Source organism: Lepus europaeus, chromosome 7, assembly GCF_033115175.1.
Source record: "Lepus europaeus isolate LE1 chromosome 7, mLepTim1.pri, whole genome shotgun sequence".
NCBI lineage: Eukaryota > Metazoa > Chordata > Mammalia > Lagomorpha > Leporidae > Lepus > Lepus europaeus.
The window spans coordinates 10,018,030-10,040,128 of record NC_084833.1 but is presented as its reverse complement, the minus strand read 5'-3'; the positions used below and the strand labels follow the sequence as shown (position 1 = coordinate 10,040,128).

At 61.7% G+C, this 22,099-nt stretch overlaps 1 protein-coding gene across 7 annotated transcripts in view; it reads left to right on the top strand.

Annotated features, from left to right (window-relative positions):
- MYRF (myelin regulatory factor) overlaps nucleotides 1–21,596 on the top strand; it is a 31,318-nt gene extending 9,722 nt beyond the window's left edge. Inside the window, exons 2-27 of one of the 7 annotated variants that reach the window (XM_062196026.1) lie at nucleotides 1,590–1,677; nucleotides 1,843–2,106; nucleotides 4,244–4,305; nucleotides 5,207–5,486; nucleotides 6,342–6,592; nucleotides 6,670–6,793; nucleotides 8,349–8,544; nucleotides 9,599–9,675; nucleotides 9,760–9,870; nucleotides 10,191–10,281; nucleotides 10,651–10,851; nucleotides 11,096–11,207; nucleotides 11,621–11,730; nucleotides 12,390–12,550; nucleotides 12,623–12,695; nucleotides 12,963–13,051; nucleotides 13,614–13,682; nucleotides 14,088–14,168; nucleotides 14,333–14,418; nucleotides 14,519–14,716; nucleotides 14,970–15,221; nucleotides 16,819–16,906; nucleotides 17,127–17,201; nucleotides 17,515–17,620; nucleotides 18,878–18,952; nucleotides 19,141–21,596. In XM_062196026.1, coding sequence (XP_062052010.1) covers nucleotides 1,590–1,677; nucleotides 1,843–2,106; nucleotides 4,244–4,305; nucleotides 5,207–5,486; nucleotides 6,342–6,592; nucleotides 6,670–6,793; nucleotides 8,349–8,544; nucleotides 9,599–9,675; nucleotides 9,760–9,870; nucleotides 10,191–10,281; nucleotides 10,651–10,851; nucleotides 11,096–11,207; nucleotides 11,621–11,730; nucleotides 12,390–12,550; nucleotides 12,623–12,695; nucleotides 12,963–13,051; nucleotides 13,614–13,682; nucleotides 14,088–14,168; nucleotides 14,333–14,418; nucleotides 14,519–14,716; nucleotides 14,970–15,221; nucleotides 16,819–16,906; nucleotides 17,127–17,201; nucleotides 17,515–17,620; nucleotides 18,878–18,952; nucleotides 19,141–19,221 — 3,401 coding nt within the window. In that variant the 3' untranslated portion in view covers nucleotides 19,222–21,596. Of the gene's footprint in view, nucleotides 1–1,589; nucleotides 1,678–1,842; nucleotides 2,107–4,243; nucleotides 4,306–5,206; nucleotides 5,487–6,341; nucleotides 6,593–6,669; nucleotides 6,794–8,348; nucleotides 8,545–9,598; nucleotides 9,676–9,759; nucleotides 9,871–10,190; nucleotides 10,282–10,650; nucleotides 10,852–11,095; nucleotides 11,208–11,620; nucleotides 11,731–12,389; nucleotides 12,551–12,622; nucleotides 12,696–12,962; nucleotides 13,052–13,613; nucleotides 13,683–14,087; nucleotides 14,169–14,329; nucleotides 14,419–14,518; nucleotides 14,717–14,969; nucleotides 15,222–16,818; nucleotides 16,907–17,126; nucleotides 17,202–17,514; nucleotides 17,621–18,877; nucleotides 18,953–19,140 lie in introns of all 7 variants that reach the window. The other 6 variants (XM_062196025.1, XM_062196031.1, XM_062196029.1 and 3 more) reach the window with 6 other exon arrangements.
- The last annotated feature ends 503 nt before the right edge of the window (nucleotides 21,597–22,099 follow it).

Genomic DNA, 22,099 nt, shown 5'->3' with positions numbered 1-22,099 from the left:
CATCACCATCAGTGGCTTAATCTGCTGTGCCACAGCACCAGCCCTTCCACGGTTATTGATGCTTTTGGCTCCACAAGTGCCCAGCACACAGTAGGTGCTCAATAAATGGCAACTGTGGTTTCTATGGGAGTAAGGGGGTGGGGGCCCTGTGCAGAGACTGGAGTCCCGGCACCTTGACATGCATATTGGTCACTTCTGGCTCCCGAGGCTTCTGCCCTGTCCACTCGGGACCCTGGACAGCCATTGGTGGTGCTCAGTGGGTGTCCCCTGTTCCCACTGGGTGAGCCGGGGGATGGGGTCAGCAGGAGAGCCCTGGCCTGTCGCAGGCAGCGCGTGACTCCTAGGAGGGCTTAGCCGCTCATTAATCACCTAAGCGGGGCTCAGCATTCTTGAAATGCCGGCTGGGGCCAGCAGGGCCTGGGCCAGGGGCTCTGGGGGACCCCAGGGCTCTGGAGCCAGGAAGTGAGGCCAGGCACTCCATTTGCCGAGCACCCACCAGGTACGGGGTGCTTTACGGACCTTTATAGATGTCCATCACAACAGCCCTGTGAGATGTGAGCTGTTCAGGCCCCATCTTACCAATGAGGAAACTGAGGCTCAGAGAGGGCAGGGGACCCTCCCAAGGTCACACAGCAGGAGTGGCTGAGCCAGAATTTGGTACTAGACCTGGCTCTGTGCCCAGGGTTCATCAGGGAAGGGGCACAAGATGCAGACCCCAGACCCCGGCTCTAGAGGCTGGTGGGAGGGGCCCACTTGCCTCAGTGGGGCTGGCCAGCCCGGGTCAGCAGTGTGGGTGGGGCTGTCGCATTATCAGACTTGACGCATCTCCCACGTCAGCTCTTTTATCACCCCGCCCTCCAGCTCCCCATGCAAGGTGACCCTGGGTGGGAAGAGGCCAGCGCCTCCCCCTCCTGCCCTCGGGGTGCCCAAGAGCCCTGTGCTGCTGTTCCTGGGAGTCCCTCCCCTTCCTGGGGCCTGGGCCAGCAGGGAGGGCCCGGGAAGAGGTGGGCAGGTGGAGGGGCGGGGCTGTGACTGCCCTCATTCCCCACTGTGAGGCCAGGGCCAGGGCAAGCACAGGGAGGCGGGGCACTCTGGATTCTGGTCCCCACTCTTTGCAGCTGGGCACTGAGTGCAGGAGATGCCCCCCAGGATGTAAGGTCCCAGCCAGCCAGGACCCCTGTTCCTGTGTGCCCCACACTGGGCTGCCTGGGACTGATCACCAGAAAACAGGGCAGGACAGCCCTGCTGGGTCTGAGCCAGTGATGGTAGTGGCACCCACTGGACACCGCATTTGCTCCTCGTGGAGTCCTGTAAGACAGACAGCAACTGCAGTCTCCAGATGACAGGAAGGGCCCTGCCTGGCCACACAGCTAGACATAGGAGTGTGGAGGGGCAGGAGTGGCTGATGTCCCCAGCTCCATGCTCGAGGACTCTCTCATCTCTCTCGAGGTGGCCTTGTGGGCCAAGGACCGTCCCTCACCTGCACACAGAGGGGAAGGAGTCTGGGCAGGGATGCAGGCGGGGCCCAGGGGCCTAGGTGTGTCCCGGGAGGCAGCCCCCTGCCCAGCTCACCGCCTGCTCCGCCACAGGCCATGACATCAACGGTGCCCTGGAGCCCTCCAACATCGACACCAGCATCCTGGAGGAGTACATCGGCAAGGAGGATGCCTCTGACCTGTGAGTGTGAGGGCAGGGCCTGGGGGTGCACATGGTCCCCTCCTCCGCACGCAGCCACTGCCACCTCTGCCAGCTGCCCAGGTCCCTGTGGGAGGGGGTGCCCCGGCTGCCTCCCTGGGGGCCCTGGGCCCCTGACTGGGGCTGAGCTGCCTCCCTCCTCTGCAGCTGCTTCCCAGACATCTCTGCTCCAGCCAGCGCCAGTGCCTACCCCCATGGGCAGTCGGCGATGCCCGGCGCCAGTGGGGTCCACCACCTGAGCCCCCCCGGGGGTGGCCTCTCCCCGGGGCGCCATGGGCCCCTCCCACCCCCGAGCTACGGTGCCCCGCTCAACTGCAACAACAACAACGGCCTGGGTGCCGGCCCCAAGCCCTTCCTCGGGGGCTCCGGGCCCCCCATCAAGGCAGAGCCCAAGGCTCCCTACGCCCCAGGGTGAGTGAGGGCAGCAACAGGGTGGGGCTCGGGGGGAGGAGGCAGGGCCCAGGGGCCGTGGGCCTGGTGGTGGGCAGGGCCGTGCGTGCGGGGAGAGCAGGGGCCAGGCCCAGGGGTGAGCGCGTGGGCTTTGTCCCAAGGCAGAAGGCAGCCACCAGTGCTCTGAGCGGGGAGTGATGAGGGCTGACGTAAGTGCTAGAAAAATCTCTGAGAGTGTTGGAGAGTGGACAGGAGGGGGTGAGACTGGAGGCCACGGCTGTTTACATTTATGGGAACACCTGCACACACGTGTACACCTGCAGGACACCTAACGCACGTGCCTTCAGCCCACGTTGACCACGGCTCGGGGGTGGGCCCTCAAGGTCCCCTTCCCCCAGGCAAATCTGCGGAGCCCAGAGCTCACCCTGGTGATGCCTCGCCCTCCCAGTTCCTTCCCCTTGTCTCCTTGGGGGCCCACACCAGTGGCCTGACCCAGAGCTGAACCTTGGATTTGACTTTGACCAAGGGGTCCAGGTGGTCCCCAGCCAGATTCCAGGGCCCGGCTTGTGGAGAGGAGTTTGGAGGAAGCTCTGGGTTCCCCGGTCTGGGGCGGGGGAGCAGGGGCCCCGTCTCTGGGTGGGAGAGGAATGAAGTGCTGAGATGGGAGCAGGGTTCAGACAGCCCTGCCCCGCTGCAGCCACTCCACCCCACCACTGACGGGTCCTCCATCAGGGCCTCAGTTTCTTCCTCTGTAAAGTGGGCCTCCGAGGAAGTGCCAGGTGGATAGTGGCCACTGATGTGTTGTCCCAGGACTTCCTAGTCCACAGCTTGGGGGGGGGGGAACCACGGTGGAGGCCATGCGCGGGGGTGCCAGGGGCGAGCCTTTGCTGCAGAAGCAGACTGTGTGCTTGAGGCCAGGAGGCTGTCCCCAAGCCACAGACAGAACGGAGAGAGCACAGAGGCAGGACCCACGTTGTGACGCGCCTGCTGAGTGCCACTGCTGTGCCACTTGCCTCTGTGTGTGAGTGCGGCAGCCTTCTCCAGGAGCCGCTCCCGGGGCACCCAGATGGGGCCTTGGCCAAGGAGCACCCCGAGGCTCAGGGAGAAAGGGGCTTGTCCAGAGCCGCTCAGGGAGGAGGCCCCTGCTGTGCATGACACCCAGGACAGACAGGCCCTACTGCCAGGGCCCCAGCCGCCTGGCTCGGAGAGATCTTAATCAGCGGCTCTGCAGACAGGGATGGTGAGAAGTGAGAGGCGTTTACGAGGAAAGAACACAGTTCTGCAGACTTTGATTGCAGGGACTGGAGAGAGAGGGGTGAAAAGACCTTGATCCCTTAGAGAAACCCAAGGCCATTATCAGGGAAGTGCAGGGAGCAGGCAGGAGAAGGCCTGGAGCGGGGCAGGCCCGAGGCTGTGGTGAGGAGCGGTGGCCCTGTCCGCCTGTCTGTGTTGTCCTCACACCATCTGGGGAGGGCCGGATTTGTGGATCTGTGGGTGTGTGTGGCTTGCCGGGGGATGCGCTGGGACTGTGGAATCAGCCCCGGCTGTGTCCCTGAGAGCTCAGGTGGCCTGGTAGGGACCAGGATGGCCAGAGGGCTGCTTTCCTGGTGTGTCCACCCCTCCCCCGCCCCTCGCTGGGCGAGCAGGGTTCACGCAGGACGTGTTGACCTCTTGGGGTTGAGTTTGTTCTTTTTCCTGAACCACTGATAAAATGAAACTTGCAAGGAAAAAATAACCCCAGGCCTGGCAGAGCTGGCTCCCCGCCCAGCCCACACCTGCCTCTGGCAGAGCAGCCCCCAGTGACCAGCTGAATCCCCGCAGGCTGCAGTACCCCCAGGGTCCCGCATTCCCAGGAAAGTGTGGGGCTTCGGTGGGTGCAGGAGGGGAGGAGCAGGCCTGGGCTTTCGGTCTGGGAGGAGGGTCCTTGGATCCCAATGCCTCACCAGGGGACCTGGTTACTGGCCCCCAAATGCCCAGTAGATACAGAGGCTCCTGGGCAGCCACAGTCCAGACCCTGATGGGCCCTCCAAGGTGGATGGTTCAAAGACATGCCCCCCGAGAGTGGACGGGAGGGGATCTCCATGCCTCAGTGCCTGGGGGTCTCAGGGACCCTCCCTGGCAGAGGAGCCACCAACAGCCCCTTCCCCTGGCTCCACAGCACCCTGCCAGACTCTCCCCCAGACTCGGGCTCTGAGGCCTACTCCCCCCAGCAGGTGAATGGTGAGTCCAGTGGGCACCGCCCTCCCCCTCTGGGGTTTGGGCAAGTGGTTGGGGCGGCCTTATCGGGAGGAGGGAGGGAGAGAGGGAGGGAGGGAGGGAGGGGGCCAGCGGCTGCCCAACGGGCTGAGATTATCGTTGGTCAAATACTCCCTGCGCTGGCTATTGTTCCCTACGGGCGGGCGGGTGGCGAGCCTGGCCCTGCCTCTGAGCAAGTGTCCCTGCCGGTGATGCCACCCGCCTGCCCGCCTGCGCCATCATGGACGCGCCCTTTGGCGGTAAGTGGACGGCTGGGGAGGGCCGCGGGCGCAGCCCTGCCCACCTCGCCTTAGGGGGCTGCTCAGGGGTGCCACGGCCCCCAGGTGGCCAAGAGCAGAATGGCCACGCCGCCAGCTCCCCACAGCCCCGAAGGGTCAGGAGTTCTGTTTATCTTACCAAAAACACGCCTGGAATGCCTCCTGGGGAACAAAGGGAGCTAGGGCCTCCCCCCTCGGACTGGGGGGCTGGCCCCTGGGAGCCTGGTAGAGGGGCTGCTGGAGGGAGGAGGGCCAGCTGGGCTCTGTCGGGACTGGGGGTTTCTGACGTCCAGAGGAGGATCAGGCCTGAGACAAGTTGGGGGGTTGGGGCACCTTAAGACTTAGGACCCGCACAGGGAGGCCTGTGGGAAGGAGCTAGCTGGTGTGGGGCGAAGGGCCCCCTACCTCCTGGACAGAGTCTCGCTTCCCTGCCCAGACCCCTAGTGGCTACCCTCAGCTGCACAACCTCACTCCCACCTGGGTAGGTGGGAGGGCGGCCCCTGGTTTGGCTCAGGAGGGGTGGGAACAGGAGACCCTGCTTAAAGGGCATGGGTGCCCAGAACCTGAGTGAGGTTGGTCTCTGATGCCTGCCCCCATCTCTCCCGCAGACCCCCATCTCCTGCGGACGATAACCCCCGAGACCCTGTGCCATGTGGGAGTGCCCTCCCGCCTGGAGCACCCACCCCCACCTCCAGCTCACCTGCCAGGCCCCCCACCACCCCCGCCACCTCCGCCTCACTACCCTGTCCTGCAGCGGGACCTGTACATGAAGGCTGAACCCCCGATCCCCCCGTATGCTGCCATGGGGCAGGGGCTGGTGCCCACGGATCTCCACCACCCCCAGCAGTCCCAGGTGCTGCACCAGCTGCTGCAGCAGCATGGAGCTGAGTAAGACCTGGGCAGCCACTTCCCGAGGCTGGGGAGATGGGATGGGGGCAAGAGATGGGGGGAGGGGGGCTGGGGCAGAAAGCTCTACATAGAGGATGGGGGGTCATGTGCCCTGAGGGGGTTATGGCCACAGCTAATTATCTGGTGGGTACAGTCTGATAAACTGAGGTCTTGAGAGGGGGAAGTGGATTGCCAAGACAGTGGAACTAGGGAGGGGCAGAGCTAGGACTTGAACTAAGGGTGGTCTTTGTAACTCTGCCGCCAGTGACTTGTGGCTATCTAGAGGAGGCCCTGGCTTCTGTAGGGGCCACCTGGCTCCACCTGTCGTTTTACCTGGTTCCATGCACAGTGGAGTTCAAGGAGAGATTCTGTCAAAGCATCTTGTAAACCAGAAGGGGAAGGGGTGCAGTCGGCCCCACCCAAGGAAGCACTCCTGCCCCAACTTTGGTAGCCTAGTCTGTCTGTGGCTTGTTTCTGACCCACCGAGGCTACTGTCCATAGAAACCCACTATGGGGTGACACTGACATTGACAGCAAGGATGGGACCGGCTTATGGATTGTACAGACACCTGCTGGGCCCTTTGCTGGGCCTGATGGAGAGGTGGCTTCTGCCCTCCAGAGCACCACTGTCTGGGGAGTCAGGGAAGAGTGTAGACAGCAGAGAATGGCAGCACTGATGATGGGGGAGCTTGGGGGAGGGGAGGAGGCACAGCCTGAGCGCTTCCTGCGGGACATGTGCTCTGGCCTGCGTGTATCCAGCCAACACTGGGTGCAGAGGTGACCGTTGTGTGACTGCTCAGTGGGAGAGGGCTCAGGGGAAGCCAGCCCCCACGGTGTACCTGTCTGTCTCCCCAGGCTCCCCACCCACCCCTCCAAGAAGAGGAAACACTCTGAATCGCCTCCCAACACCCTCAATGCCCAGATGCTGAATGGGATGATCAAGCAGGAGCCTGGCACTGTGACAGCCCTGCCCCCGCACCCCGCAAGAGCCCCGTCCCCACCTTGGCCTCCCCAGGGTCCACTCTCACCCGGCCCTGGCTCCTTGCCCCTCAGCATCGCCCGGGTCCAGACTCCACCTTGGCACCCACCGGGTGCACCCTCACCAGGTATACGGCCGGCCAGCCCTTCCAGGTGGGGCAGGGGGCCCAGGGCCAGGGTCCGCATGGGCATTCCTTCTCTCTAGGTCTTCTGCAGGACAATGACAGCCTCAGTGGCTCTTACCTGGACCCCAACTACCAGTCCATCAAGTGGCAACCGCATCAGCAGAACAAATGGGCAACATTGTATGATGCCAACTACAAGGAGCTGTGAGTGATGCTTGCCACTGGTCGCCTCTCCCCATTGAGATCCTAGAGCAGGCCTGGGAGCACACTGGGTCCAAGATAGGCCCATTTTACAGGAGAGCAAACAGGCTCAGGCATCCTGGGTCTTGGGCCAGCCCCAGGCCTCCCTAAGAAGGTTGTGTCTGCCAGGGAGGGGCCGCGGGCGCCAAGTCAAGGAGAAGTGGGTGGAGGGGTGTTCGCTGGCTCCTCCTATCCCTCCTCCTCCCCCTCCTCCTGCATTCCAGGAAGGTAGCAGGAAGTTGAGTGTAAGCAGGGCCCTTCCAGCAGCCCCCTCCCTGCAGGAGGGAGGAGGGGTGGGGGAGGACTGGGTCATAGGCTGCCTGGGCATTCCTAGCCCTCCCTCTAAACCCTTATGGATTCAGCTTCCCAGGCCACGGGCCAGGAACCCTGTGGGCACCACCCCCTGCTCCCCAAGAAGCCCAGGCCGGTGAAGGGTGACTCCCCTCGATCACTTTGGACGTTGTCCATTGTGGGCAAGGTGGCTGGGGCTTGGGCTGACTCACAGCCAGTGAGTCTGGCCTCCTGGAGTCAGGCGTCCCAGGCTGGGTGGGGTTCTTAGCCACCAGCTGGGGTGGCCGAAGGGTCCTATGAGGTCCTGCCTGGGTGTGGGGCTGAACCCGGACTGGAACCTCCTACTCCCACCTCTATACTCCTGGGCCAGCCCTGCCACTGCAGGTCCCAAGGCCAGGAAGCTGGCAGCTGAGGCCTGCAGTATGGCCCGGGCACTTCCTGGGTGCTTTGCTAGGTCTGGCGGGTGGCCTGAGCTTCCTGGGGCAAGGAGGTGGAGAGCCCAGACCTGCCTGAAGTCCCCAAATGCTTCTTCCCATGAGTTGCAAGCATTGTCCTTGCCCAGCTTGCCCAGGGCAGGCACCATGCGTGCTTGGGAGTCTGGGAGAGGGTGGGCTCAGCCACAAGCCAGTGAGTGCCCTCTTTGCTGCCATCTGGTCCCAAAGGGGCCAGGCTTGGGACACTGACTCCATCAACAGATGGGCAAACAGGCTGAGTCTGAGGAGCAAGCACAGGATTCCCCTCTCCCTACCTGGGCAGACAGGAGGAGTCAGAATGAGAGCATCTGGGGGCCCTGAGCAAGCTGGTGGGCAGGGGCTGGGTGTGCGGCAGAGCCGGCGCCTGGTTCCACCGTTTCCAAGGCAACCAGCTGTCAGGCAGGGTGAGACTCTGCAGACCCGGCCCCTCTTGCCCCAACCGGGATGGAGGAAGGGGGCTTCAGACATCGTTCTGGGATGGAGCCAAGTGTGGTGAAGGGCCGCCAAGCCCCCTCCTGAGGAGTTCCCTTGGTGACCTCCAGGGTCTTGCCCTGTGATCCCCATGACCAGGGCAGGGCAGTGGCCCCAGGCACGTGGAGGACAGGACATTGGCCAAGGACTTGGCAGACCCGGCTGTTCCTGGGCTGTGGGGGCAGCCCCATGCGGTTTGAGGGTGTGGGGTCCAGGGTAGAAGCCTGACTGGGACACAGGCCTGGCTTGGGGGCCCCAGGTGACTGTCCCTTCCGGTCGCGCAGGCCTATGCTCACGTACCGCGTGGATGCCGACAAGGGCTTCAACTTCTCCGTGGGCGACGACGCCTTCGTGTGTCAGAAGAAGAACCACTTCCAGGTCACTGTGTACATTGGCATGCTGGGGGAACCCAAGTATGTCAAGACGCCTGAAGGCCTCAAGCCCCTCGACTGCTTCTACCTGAAGCTGCACGGCGTCAAGGCAGGTTTGGGGCTGGGCGGGGAGGGAGGCCCCGGGGCCAGGACCGGGGCTGGGGGCGGCATTGAAAGCCTTCAGTGGCTGCACCTTCCTGTGGCCGCACCCCTAAAGCTCCGGCTCCCCAGCTCGCTCCTGCCTCTTGTTCTGTGTCCCTCTCTGCCTCGTGTCCCCCAGGCCAGCATCCCCAGACAAGACCCATCTCCTGACGACAGCGTGATTGGTTGCCTCAGCTCCCAAACTAAACTCCCTGCAGCTTGCCCCTCCCCTGGGCTCCTTCCTCAGGGGCCAGGGCGCCAGGGTCCTGGGTGCCAGCGTCTTCTTGCCCCTACTATTGTGCACCTGGCTGTGCTGTCCCCTCCTCGCCTCCCTGCTGCCCCTCCCGTGGCCCAGGTCATCGCCCTCCTTACCTGAATGTCCACTGCAGCTTCCACTCTGGCCCCAACTCCTGCCCCACCTGAGACTTGGGGTTCATGGCACTCTGTTGTTCAGAGACACCCCCCCCCCCCAGAGCCTCCCAGCACAGCCCTGGCATCTAAGTTGAGACCACAGGAACTTGGGGACCCAGCCATTCACTCCAGCCCGGCCACTTGCTGTGCTGCAGCCTCTCAGCCCATTCTCTGTCCCCCCTTCCCTCTCCTGGGGTCACCCTCCCAGTACCCCAACACATCCCCTCCTGGCTGACCCCACAGGGCTGCCCTCCTAGAGGAGGCTGGGTCTGGGTGTGTGCTGAGTGTGAGTGGGTGTGCTGGGGTGTGGGTGGGGCTGGCTGCAGTGGTGGGAGTGCGGGGGGATGGGGTTGAGAGGGTGTTTGTGCGGTGTAGGGGGCGTCTGGCATGCTTTGTTTGCGTCCCTGTGCAGAAGCCGGGAGAGCCGTGCACTCAGGGGGATGTGGAAGCCATGTATTTGCTCGAGGTGGGGAGGGAGGGTGTGTTTGGGGGGCAGCTCTGTAGGAGAAGCTGCTTGAGTTTGTGGGGAGTGGGCTGAGAGGCGACGGAGGGTAGGGCCGGGAGTGGCAGGGGTGACACCCTGAGGTGTCACTGGGCTCTGTCCTCGCCAGCTGGAGGCCCTGAACCAGTCCATCAACATCGAGCAGTCACAGTCAGACCGCAGCAAGCGGCCCTTCAACCCTGTCACGTGAGTGTCTGGTTCCCGCCAGGGCCCCCATGCCCACCACCAGGAGGGGACTGAGGGGCTCACACAGGTGCCCCTCCTCTGCAGGGTCACTCTGCCCCCTGAGCAGGTCACAAAGGTGACTGTGGGGCGGCTGCACTTCAGCGAGACCACGGCCAACAACATGCGCAAGAAAGGCAAGCCCAACCCTGACCAGAGGTGAGCAGGCTGGACCCCTCCTCGGAAGGAGCAGGGCAGGAAGGCAGCCCCTGGGGAGCATGCCCGGCACAGCACCCGCAGCCTGGCCCATGTCACAGATGAGGCAGCTGAGGGTCAGAGTCCTTGACTGACGAAGAGTGGGGGCCAGTGCTATGGGCCCTGGGGATTTCTGCCCCCTGGTGGAGGCTCAGGTCCCTGCTGTGTAAGGAGGGGCTGAGATGATGGTGGGGAGCTATACATGCTGGCCCGGGAAGGGTGGCCAGGGGCAGGGGCAGGCAGGGCAGGACGCTGGGCACCTCTGAGACCCCTGTGTGTCCCAGGTACTTCATGCTGGTGGTGGCTCTCCAGGCCCACGCACAGAATCAGAACTACACGCTGGCTGCCCAGATCTCAGAGCGCATCATCGTGCGGGTGAGGACCACCTCCTCCTCGTGAGTACAGAGTCCTGCCCAGGGCTGCACGAAACAGCACCCGGGAGAAACACAGGGGTGCTGGGGAGTCAGGAGCTGGAGCGCAGATCCTGCCGGGGACCGGCTGTGTGGCCTCGTGCGAGGCAGCCGCCCTCTCTGGGCCACAGCATCTCCTTCACAGTAAAGCACGGAGGTGGATAGCACCTCATCGCCTTCTGGGATCCGGCAAATGACTAAAAGTTGTCACAACAGACAGGACAGTTTAAGTTGTTCAGAGTGGGGTGAGGAGCCCTGGCTGAACCACGAGGACAGCTTTCCCAGGGCCCTGCAGATCCCACTCTCAGGCCTGAGCCAGCCCCAATTCCCCTAGGCCTCCAATCCAGGCCAATTTGAGAGCGACAGCGACGTGCTATGGCAGCGGGCGCAAGTGCCCGACACCGTCTTCCACCACGGCCGCGTGGGCATCAACACCGACCGTCCCGACGAGGCGCTGGTTGTACACGGCAATGTCAAGGTCATGGGCTCCCTCATGCACCCATCAGACCTGCGTGCCAAGGAGCACGTGCAGGAGGTGAGGGCGGGGCTGTGGGGCTGAGAGGCTGCAGGCAGGGGCGGGGTTTGTGGGCGGGGCATGACGGGAGGGCGGGGCTGCTGGGGCAGAAGGAAGGGGATGTTTGCGCTGGTTCTCAGCCAGCGACCCTGGCAGCGGGGTGTTCCCTCCACACTGCCTCCCCCGGCTGCCGGCCTCCTGGGCTCCGGGGGCTCTGGCGGCCGCAGCAGAGGAAGCTTCAGTCTGAGCCCTGGCTGTCCCGCAGGTGGACACCACCGAGCAGCTGAAGAGAATCTCGCGTATGCGCCTGGTGCACTACAGATACAAGCCCGAGTTTGCTGCCAGTGCAGGCATTGAGGCCACCGCGCCTGAGACGGGTAGGGACTGGCCTGGCGCAGAGTGGGGTCCGGGAACCTCATAACCTTGGGCCTCAGTGACCTCGCTGGCCCTGGTGCTGTGGCGCGCTTGTGTTCCTACTCCCAGAACCCTCTCCCCTTGACTCTTGAAGCTCCGTCCTCGTCCTCGGGAATCCGGTCCCTCGGCCCCTAGAAATCCGCGCCTCCCTGGTCCCCAGAAGCTCACCCTCCGCCCCCTGGAAGAATCCTGCCTCATCTCCCCCGATGAAGAGGCCCCTTCCTCCTGGAGTGGCACACCCGGAGCCCTAGAGCTGCCGCCTGGCGTGCACTTGGGGCTGGGACTACTCCCCTGCTCCTGCCTTGGAACCCAGATCTCCTGGACTGCTCCAAGCCTGCCCCCTCTCCCCACACACCCCTGATTTGTCCCTCCCCAGGTGTCATCGCCCAGGAGGTGAAGGAGATTCTGCCCGAGGCCGTGAAGGACACGGGGGACATGGTCTTTGCCAACGGGAACACCATAGAGAACTTCTTGGTCGTGAACAAGGTCTGTGGGGCAGGGGAGCTGCAGGGGCCCCAGCTGCAAAGGGGCATGCCCGCTGGGGCTTCATCTCCCCTGTGGAGACCTGGGCACCTCCCCTGTGGAGGGCGGGAGCAGCCTGTCTCCTCCCGGCTGTCTCCAGAGCCCCCTCCCCACCCCACAGCAGAGGGGGTGAATCAAAGGTGGGATCTGGCCACTGCAGGCTGTGTGAGCAAAGTCAGGACACCCTCCCTCAGCCTCTCTCCCCTCCATCAGAGGAGAGAAATAGAACTGTGGAAGCATCCTCATGTGCGTGTGCCAGGGTCAAACGTGTGGTTTATGGTGAGGATGAGGTTTGCAGCTTACCTGGCACCAAGGGGACATGCAATATGCTGTCACCTCAGTGAGGTCTGAGACACTGCGGTCATCAGAGGGGCAGGTTTGGGGGCCAGTGCCTTCAGCTCGGGGCAGCCATGAGGACGCGGTCAGGCAAAGGTGCCGAGATGAGGCTGTGCTTGGAGGCAGGTGCACGGGTCTGCAGGAGCAGAACCTTGGCTGGAGGAGATGGGCTCCAGGTGGCTGTGGACACAGGGGCTCCCCTCCTGCTCCCTGGTGGCCTGCAGCCTGGGGTTCCTGGGGCTCCTGGGGCTGAGCATGCCCTCAAGGCTGGCCCATGCCCGTGGCAGGAGCGCATCTTCATGGAGAACGTGGGTGCTGTGAAGGAGCTGTGCAAGCTGACGGACAACCTGGAGACGCGCATCGACGAGCTGGAGCGCTGGAGCCACAAGCTGGCCAAACTGCGGCGGCTTGACAGCCTCAAGTCCACTGGCAGCTCGGGCGCCTTCAGGTGGGGGTGTGGGGTGGGGAGGGGGAGGCCCTTTTCTCAGAGGCAGCCCTAACCCTGGCTCTCTGGCTGCAGCCATGCAGGGAGTCAGTTCAGCCGGGCAGGCAGTGTCCCCCACAAGAAGAGGCCTCCCAAGGTGGCCAGCAAGGTGAGGGTGGGCAGGGGCGGGGACAGCTTGGACCCGGGTCTTCCCCTTGCCAGCTCCCACCTCTGCAGCCTCACTGACTCCAGGTGCTCCCCTCTGCTGGCCCTAACGCCCTCCCAGACTCTCCTACCTCTCCCTCTGCCCCAGCCCCACCCAGGGGAGGGGGGCATGGGGCTGTGAGCACTCCCCCCTCCCGCAGAGTGCACAGTAGATAGGACTGCGAGCTCCCTGAGTCTGCCTCCCTCTGGATCTTTCTCTTTTTCTCCTTAGTCATCGTCCATGGTCCCAGACCAGGCCTGCATCAGCCAGCGCTTCCTGCAAGGAACCATCATTGCTCTGGTGGTGGTCATGGCCTTCAGGTGACTGGTTCCCCTGGCCCTGCGGGAGCTGAGCTGTGCGGTGGGGCTAGCTGTCCGTGGACCCCAGAGTTTGGGGGAGAAGACGTGGCTTGGGAGAGCAAGCAGCTGAGGTCTCAGGGACTGCCTGCTTCTGTCTCCTCCTCCTGGGGCTGGGGAGGCACATTTTATTTTTAAAGATTTATTTATTTATTTGAAAGGTAGAGTAACTGGGGGTGGAGGGTGGATTTCCATCCTCTGGTTCACTCTTCAAATGGCCATATGGGCTGGGGCTAGGCCAGCCAAAGTTGGGAGCTGCTTCTAGGTCTCCCACGTGGGTACAGGGGCCCAAGCACGTGGGTCATCCTCCGCTGCTTTCCCAGGAGCATTAGCAGGGAGCTGGATTGGAAGTAGAGCAGCCAGGACTTGAACTGGCACCCATATGGGATGCTGGCACTGCAGGTTTAACCCACTGTGCCTCAGCCCTATTTACAAAGTACCACCTGGGAGCCCAGCCCCTGGGGCCAAGAGAAATGGCAAGGACAATGAACCAGCTCTAATGGTGACCCTTCTCTGTGGCTCCCAGCGTGGTATCCATGTCCACACTGTACGTGCTGAGCCTGCGCGCCGAGGAGGACCTGGTAGATACTGATGGGTATGTCCCTGGGGGCCTGGCTACTGAGCAGGCTGCCAGGCCAGGTGGGCTTTGTTGAGGAGCCAGGGAGGCTGTGTCCTCTGAAGGGGTTCAGCCTGCCAGGAGCATGATGGGATGGGTAGGAGGGTCCCCCGGAGGGTGGGCAGCTGTTCCCAGGCCCTGCTGACACTGATGTCTCTTTCTGCCCCACTCAGTGTTCCTCCAGGTAACTGGGCCTCTGGGAGTTGGGGCCCATTTGAGGGGCCTGGGGTTGGAACGGGGGTGGGAGGGTCAGGGCAAGACCTGGGCTGTTTGCCCACTATCACTCCCAGCTTCTGGGGTCATTTCTGACTGTGTCTTCTCTTTCTCTCTCTCTCTCTCCCCTCCCCTGGGCCTGTCTGCCCCTTGCCTCTCTGCTGCCCTTAGCTCTTTTGCCGTGTCTACTTCCTGTCTCCTGGCCCTGCTCCGGCCCCAGCACCCTGGGGGGAGTGAGGCCATGTGCCCATGGTACGTCTGCCCCTCCCTCAGCTGGCTCCTGCTGCCCTTCTGCCTGCCTCCTTTCCACCTTCCCTCTCCACCTCCTCCTGCCCCTCCTGCTTCTCCAGACCCCCCAAGCCTCCCCCTTCTGAGCCCCTCAGTCCTTCTGAGCTCAGCTCACCCTTCCCCAGCAGGTCCAGCCAGAGCTTTGGGACCACTCAGCTCCGACAGTCTCCTGTGACCACTGGGCTACCACCAGACGTGCCCTCTTTGTTGCTGGGTGTGTGCCTGGGGCAGGTCTGGGGGCGTGGAGCAGGGGAGACGCTGTGGTGCGGGGTTCTGCTTGTTCCCCTCCAGCTCACACAGTCTCCCTCTTTCAGTTACCACGGGCCTGACCAGCTCCACCCCAGGACCCACCATCCGTACCTTGGACCTGTGCTCCAGCCACCCCTGCCCTGTCGTCTGCTGCTCCTCACCCACCCCCAGCCCTCCCACACACCCTAGTCTCGGCCCCAGCTTTAACCCTGGCCATGGCCTCAGCCCCAGTCCCAGCCCCAGCCCCACCACCAACCATTCAGGTATGGTTACCTCAGAGACGGAGCTTGGGTTGGGGGACAGGAGGAGTTATCTGAGTCCAGAAAAAGGACCCCAAGATCTACTGGTGGGAGGGTCTCCTAGAGCCCAGAGTGAGGCTCTGGAGAAAGACTGGGGAGTCACGCTGAGGGGGACCAGGAGACTGATGGGGTTCACTCAGAGTCCAGGGGACCCCGGGGACTGCCAGACAGGAGGCAGCAACCCCCCTTTACAGCCTGTCCCTGCTTCTATCCACAGGCCCCAGCCAGGTGGCCCTGCTGCCCGTCACCAACATCAGAGCCAAGTCCTGGGGCCTTTCAGCCAATGGCATTGGCCATTCCAAGCATCCCAAGAGTGTGGAGCCTGTGGCCAGCCCTGCAGTCCCCTTCCCTGGGAGCCAGGGCAAAGCCAAGAACAGCCCCAGTCTTGATTTCCATGGTCGGGCCCGCCGAGGGGCTCCCGAGCCCAGCCTGGGTCCTGCCCAGCCCACTCGGGCCCAGGGCCAGCCAGGTACTTTATCTTGCACCTGACAGCTCCCCACACAGCCCAGCAAAGCTCGTTGTCCAGGGCCCTTTACAGCCCAGTCACGTGGCTGCGTGGGTGCAGAACTGTCAGCCAACTGACACCTGCAGAGCACATCCTAAGTGTCAGGAGTTTGGCCAGGAGCCTCACATAGATGGGATCCTGTAATCCTCACAACCCTGCAGCAAGGACGCTGTTCATGAGGAAACAGCAGAGATTTGGGTGCGGAGACTTGCGTGGGTCCTGCAGCCCACAGCAGCAGTGCTGGGATTTCACGTCAGGTCTGCCTGTTGAGCCTAGCTCCTCTGCCATGCCAGGAAGAGGAAGGTGCTGTACAGGGCTCCCTGCGCTTCTCCCATCTCTTGCCTTCGGTTTTAACAAAGCTAGAGAACCTTCTATTGCAGAGGTCTCCAGAATCCGTTCCTCTCAGGTGCCCCTTGGGCTGCCCCAGAGATCCAAGGAGAGGCTAGGAGCCTTGTGAGCCTCTGTCAGGCAGCTCTGCTCTTGAGATTTGAGCCTCCTCAGCAACTTTCCTATGATGGGTTTTGTGGCTTAAAGGATAAATAACCTTGGAAACGGAGACTTGCAGAGATTGAAGTTGCAGGTGGTGGGGAAACCCCAAGGGATGGATGCTCCCCAGGCAGCCGTTCCCTGGGGTGCTGCTCTGGGGCTGGCTCTGTGCAGGGCTTGGGGTGAGGGAGACAGCCATGCCCCGGCCCTCCGCGAGCTTGTAGAGGACAACACCGCCGTGTGACAAGGCTCCAAGAGGACAGGCAGGCAGCTCTGGGCCTGGCGAGGTGACTGAGGGAGGCGTCCCTGCAGGAGGTGACACTGGAACTGAGTCTGTGAAAGACATTTGGGTTTGCCCAGAAGGGAAGTGGGAAGGACATGTGTCCCTGGCTGCCAGGGTGTTCTGCATCCTGCTGGAATCCTGTGTCCCTGGGTTGTGCCTCAGAGTTCAAAACTGGGCCCAGCATGTGTTCAGCAGCCTGTTCCGTGCTTTCTCCCTTCCTTAGTGGAAGGACCAGGCAACAGTGAGCCTGAAGGTGAACCAGGATGAACAAGCGAGCTTTGTCCCTCCCACTCCCAGCTGCCCATCACACTTCAGTTCCATCCCTTAGCCAGCCAGCCAGGCTGATGGGATCACCCAGTGCAGGCTGCGGGCCAAGGAATGTTGGGAGGTGGGCTCTCTGGGGTCGGGCAGAGAGCCCTGACTTGTGAGCACTCTGCCATGGCGGGTTCCAGGCTACTGAGGAACATCCTGAACCCAGAGTTGGGAAGAGATGTGTGGTCAGGAAGAGAGGCCTCTGAGTGGCTCCTGCACCCACTGCAAGGGATCTGGAAGTTGGGTCCCAGCTTCTGGGTGCCTGGTTCTGTGCAGGAGGCAGACCTCAGGCCCATGGGAACAAGGAGCTGCTGGGGAAGGGGTGCAGTGTGACCCTGGCCATTTGTGGGAGTCTGGAAATACCCCAAAGCTTAGTCAAACTAAGGCATGAGTGACCCAGATCTGGCTAGGGAAGACCGGACTGCTGCTCATCGGTGTCCTGCCTGGCACCTCCCTGCCCAACAGCCTTTCTCCTTGCAGACCCAGTGCCTTCCCTGACCTCCATCCAGGTGCTGGAGAATTCGATGCCCATCACTTCCCAGTATTGTGCTCCAGGGGACACGTGCAGGTGGGTTGTCCGTTGTCCCTTACCCCCCGGGGGTCCCCTCAGGTGACATGAGCACAGGTGCCCCAATCTTGCCCCCCTTGGGGAGGGGCCTCCCACACACAGCAGGGCAGCCCCTTTCCAGGCCTCTGAAGGGTCCCAGGGACTAGCTAGGGGTGAGGAGTCGGAGGGAGATGCTTTGACAGGGTGGTCTGGGGCTGAGGTGGCAGTTTTGCCCCTTCAGGCCTGGAAACTTCACCTACCACATCCCCATCAGCAGCAGCACCCCGCTGCACCTCAGCCTGACCCTGCAGATGAAGTAAGTGCTGGCAGGGGGTGGGTGGGTGTGTGGGAGCCACGGAGAAGCCCCCACAGAGCCTCAGGACAGCCTGAGCAGGATCTGGACGACCTGGGGTGCAGGGCGGGGGTGGAGTGCTGACCCAATTGTCTGCTCTGTGGTGAACTGGCTGAGATGACCTCGCAGGCTGTAGGAGCATATGGGATGGTGGATAGGAAGGGTTTGGCCCTCCTAGGACCTTGGTTATCAGGCCTGCTTTTTAGTGGCTTGTTTCAGGGGTGGGACTGAGAGACTTGGGATCCCCATTTTCCTGCTAACTGGGCCTTTTCCCCAGCTCCTCCTCCCCCGTGTCTGTGGTGCTGTGCAGCCTGACGTCAAAGGAGGAGCCCTGCAATGAGGGGGGCTTCCTGGAGAGTCTCCACTCCCACCAGGATACCCAGGTAGGGGGCTGGGAAGGTATGGGCCAGGCAGGCTCTTGAGCTCCCCTTTCCCTGGCACAACTGGACCCATGAACAAGTGAAGGGGAGCCAGGAGTGGGAGAGAAGGCATCTCCACAGGGGATACTTGGGGGGCTGGGCCCTGCCATACCTGCCCGTGTTCATTCATTCCACTCTCTACCAAGCATCTCTGACGTGTGCAGTGATGGCGCCCTGGGGATTCAAGTTCGGCAAGGACTAAGCTGGGTTGAGTGCCATGATGGAGATGGGTGGGCTTCCTGGGAGCCCGGGGCAGGGAGGGCTGAGTCAGGGAGGTGGAATGGTTGGGGCCTGCATCGGCAGAAAGGGGCCTACGCCTCCTGCTCAGGTGGGGGAGGCGGCACAGTTAGATCTTCAGTCTTAGAAGAGCTCTCGGGCTCCATGCCTGGAACTGATGGTAGGGCCCTGTCACCATGCAGCTCCTTGCTGGCCATGTGGACAACCAGAAGTTAGGACTCTCCTGGGGCAAATAGACCAGCTTCTCCCTGGGCGTGAGAGGCCATGGGAGAAGACTGGCAAGTGAAGGGAAGGAGTATTTAGTCAACAAATAGTTATTGGGGCTTCCTGTTTCAAGCTCTGTGCTCGCAGATATGGGAGGCACCAGTGGGATGAACACAGGCTTCAACTTCCCAAAATGCACTCCCTAGAGTCAGAGAAAGGAGGTGCAGACAGTACCTTGATTGGGGGAGGGAGTAGCCGTGTCCCACAGCGTCCCAGCTAGATGCTTGTTGGATGAGGGCTCAGGCAAAGCCTCGCGTGAGAGATGGGAAGCTGCCTACAGCTGGGCCTCGTGCTGCCCTGTGAGGGAGAGAGCCACACAGGCCTGGGTTTGAAGCTTAGCTCTGCCACTGTGATTTTTAGGCACATGACTCAGTTTCCTGATCTCTAAGGTGAGGACAATAGCAGCATCCTTTCACTGGATGGTAGTGAGGAGGGAGTCAGATACTTTGATGTGCCCGGAGCAGTGGGTGGGAGGTAACAGTGGGACAGGGCAGGCAGCACCGGGTAGAGGTGGCTGTGCAGGGACAGGCAGAGTCTGCAGAACGTAGCTACCACTGCTCCCCAAAGCAGAACGTGCTGCCTGCCAGCTCTCTCTAGAGCTCTCCGCCTTCTTTCATGAAACACACTGCAGGGCCTCAGGGCTGCGACAGCCATGGTGTGAGGGGTACTGGTTGGGATGGGGGCGAGTGCTGTGCTGACCCTTCTCCCTTCTTCCCTCAGGGCACCTCGCACCAGTGGCCAGTAACCATCCTGTCCTTCCGTGAATTCACCTACCACTTCCGGGTGGCACTGCTGGTGAGCTTGGGTACCCACCATCCCCTGTGCGTGGCCAGGCACCTTAATCTGCCATATGGGGCTTGGGGAAGTAGGGGCAGAGTACATGGTTGGAGTTGGGGCACAGTGTCAAGGATGTCAGCAGGGGGAGTGCCACCTGTCCTGTCCCTTCAGAGCCACCTCATCGATTCTCACTGCCCTTCCACCAGGGTCAGGCCAACTGCAGCTCGGAGGCCCCCGTCCAGCCAGCCACAGACTACTACTTCCACTTCTACCGCCTGTGTGATTGAGCTGTCCTCCAGGGGCAGCGCCATGCCAGGGACCAGGGGTCCTGGGCACCCCTCCCACACTGGATGCAATGGTGTTACACTGGAGCCTGCTGCTGGCCAGCTCTCTGCTGCTCACTGGCCCTCCGGGACTGGTGAAACTGGAAGTCCTCACACTGGAGTTGCTGTTCCTGCTGTCATCCCTCACCCGGCACAGAGGGAGCCGGAGAGACTTCCTGGGCCAGGACAGGGCCCAGTCACGTCTGTCTAGAACAGTGGCTGGAGGGCTGGCTTTAGATGTCCTGGAGGCAAGGGGGAGCCTGTGACCCTGATTGTCCAGAGCCCACCCTCCCCCGCCTTCCTTTTTGAGACTGGGAGCTACCCCTCTTGGAGAGGACCTACCTACTTTTGAGATCAGTCAGGGACTGGGATCCAGCCCTGAGACTTGGCTGGGACACCCATAGGTGCAGGGGGGCCAGACAGCTCTCAGCCTCAAAGCTGCTCCCTGGGGGATGGCTTGGCAGTGGACTTTTTGGGGTTTGACTGTTACGTTGGACTTGGATTTCTAAGCTTCAAGTGTGGCCCAGGAGGTGTCTTCCCGGGAGAGCTCGGCAGCCAAGCCCAGCCCTGGATGGGTTGGAGAGACACTTTTGTGCCTTACGTCTACTCAGTGCCTGACGAAGCTGTCCTCAGGTCTGAGCCAGAGGGGGTCGGTAGGCCAGGTCAGCCTTGAACCCTTGAACCTGGGGTATACTGGAAGGGGAGGTTCCACGTGATCCCCCAGATGGCCTGTGTTCATGGGAGCTTCCAGAGCAGCGGTGTCAGGGCCCCATCGTCTGAGCAGAGGAGCAGGAATCCCTGCAAGCAGCAGGCTGGGCTTGGCTGGTGGGTGGATGCAAAAGCTCTTGCTGTTATTAATGAAGTGATTACTAAATGCACTTAAGCCAGGGCAGGAAGGAGCAGAAGCATGGAGCTAGAAAGCCCAGAGTGGGTCACAGCCCTGGGGTGACACTAGCAAAGATAGGGCCTGGGCTCAGAGCTTTCCAGGGAGCCCCAAAGACACCCATGTCACTCCCAACTGCCAACGCCAGTCTCTCTCTCCACTCTGTCTTCTGGTGGCCTTGTCTCTCCACATCAGAGGCTCACTTGCTGCACTTGGGAGCTAAGCCGGAGGGATACCTGCTCGGCAGACCCCATCTCTGTCCGCCCCGTCCAGGAGTGGAGGGGTGGGCTTCGTTAGGGAAGCTGCTTTATCCCAAGTGCCAATGTAATGTTTCTTAGTGGTGCCTGGGGCACTCTGAGGCCACATCCAAGCTCATGGAAGGGGTGAGGCAGTCATTCAGCCGTGTCTGCCATGGGCTCAGAACTAGGAAAGGGAATTCCATCCTTGCCCTTGGTATTCTGCCACCTCTTTGAGAACCAGGCCTTGCCCCCATGCCACCTCTCACTCATAGCTCTGAATGGAGGCTGTTCTTGAAGAAACCAATGGACCACAGGCTCCCTTCTGCCATGGATCACAAAGCACTTACCCGTGGGACAGGGAAATACCAGGACGTGAGGGGACAGCAGGGTTATCTTGCTTCCGAGCCCACCCCCGTTGGCTCACTCCCTACTTGTGAAATAGGAATTGTGTGACTCCACGTGCTGTGCTAGGGGTGGGGCAGGCGTGGGTTAGGACTCCTCTGCTCTCCCCCCTCCCACTGGAGGGCCCCTCCTTATAATGCCTTAAAACTGCCACGTCCTATCCTTTGTAATAGGATTCTGGGGCTTCCTCAGCGGGGGGAGGTATATTCTCGGACTGCGGCCCCTCAGTCCTTAACTGGAAAGTGACCCTCCTCTGCCCTCTGGAGCCCACTTGGACACAGCGTAGCCCTAATCCTGTTAGCAGCTGGCTCTGTTCTGTGCCTGGTGAGGGGTCCTCAGTACAAGTTGCTGGGGCTCCAAGCTGCTTGAGGGGGTCAACCCTGGACCAAAGTTGCCTTTAGCCCAAGGTAAAGGGCTTCAGGGACAGCTAGTGGGCCACCTGCTGGAGGCTGGCTGCCTGGCCCACCCTGCCCTCCCTGGGTTCAGCAGGCCGTCCCTCCCTTCCCTCCTCTTTGTTTGTTCCTGTAGCCACTGGGCTAATCTCCCCCTAGCTTCAAGCTGTATATAGGGCCTCCCGTGCAACCCCCCCCACCACACTCTGCCCCTTAGAAGTCTGCATGTGCATAGAGCGCCCTCCCAGGTAACCCCCAGTTCCTCTCCCTGAGCTGTGACGCATATTTATCATGCACCCACTCTGACTCCGAGGTGGGCAGAGGACAGCAGCCCCAGGCCTGCTCACTTCTGGTCTCCTGACCTGTTCTCTTCTTCTGGAGTAAATATACATATATAAATAAATGTATAAATGCTGCTTTGTATCTGAGCTTGCCTCCCTGGTTCTGGAGGTTGTCCTGGTTGAAGAGGGAGTCACCCATGGGACTGGGACCGACTGGAACTTGGAAGTCCTTCCTAAAAAGTCTGGAGTCCCCAGCCTGTGAGCCAGATGCGTGCTTTGTGTCCCTTATCCTGCTTAGTGTCTTACAAGGGCTGGGAAAGGACTCAGCAGCTCCTCCCTTGGCCATACCTCCTTTGCCCACCCCTTAAGTGCCACCCACCTGAGTTAAAAATAGCCATGCAGGCAAAAGCCTTTTTGGGGAACAAGCTGAACCCGGTGAAGGCACCCAGCCCAGAGAAAAGGATTGGCCCTGGGCAGAACTGACTGGTATGGGTCTCTAGGAAGTCTGTTCTAGAAACCACAGCAGAGGGTAGAGACCCAGACCCTTCCTGTCCACAGGTTAAACTCTAATGACAAGATAACCCTGGCACATTATAACCCTCAGCCCCCAGCAACAGAAACTATGCTATAGGCAGGCAAGAAACA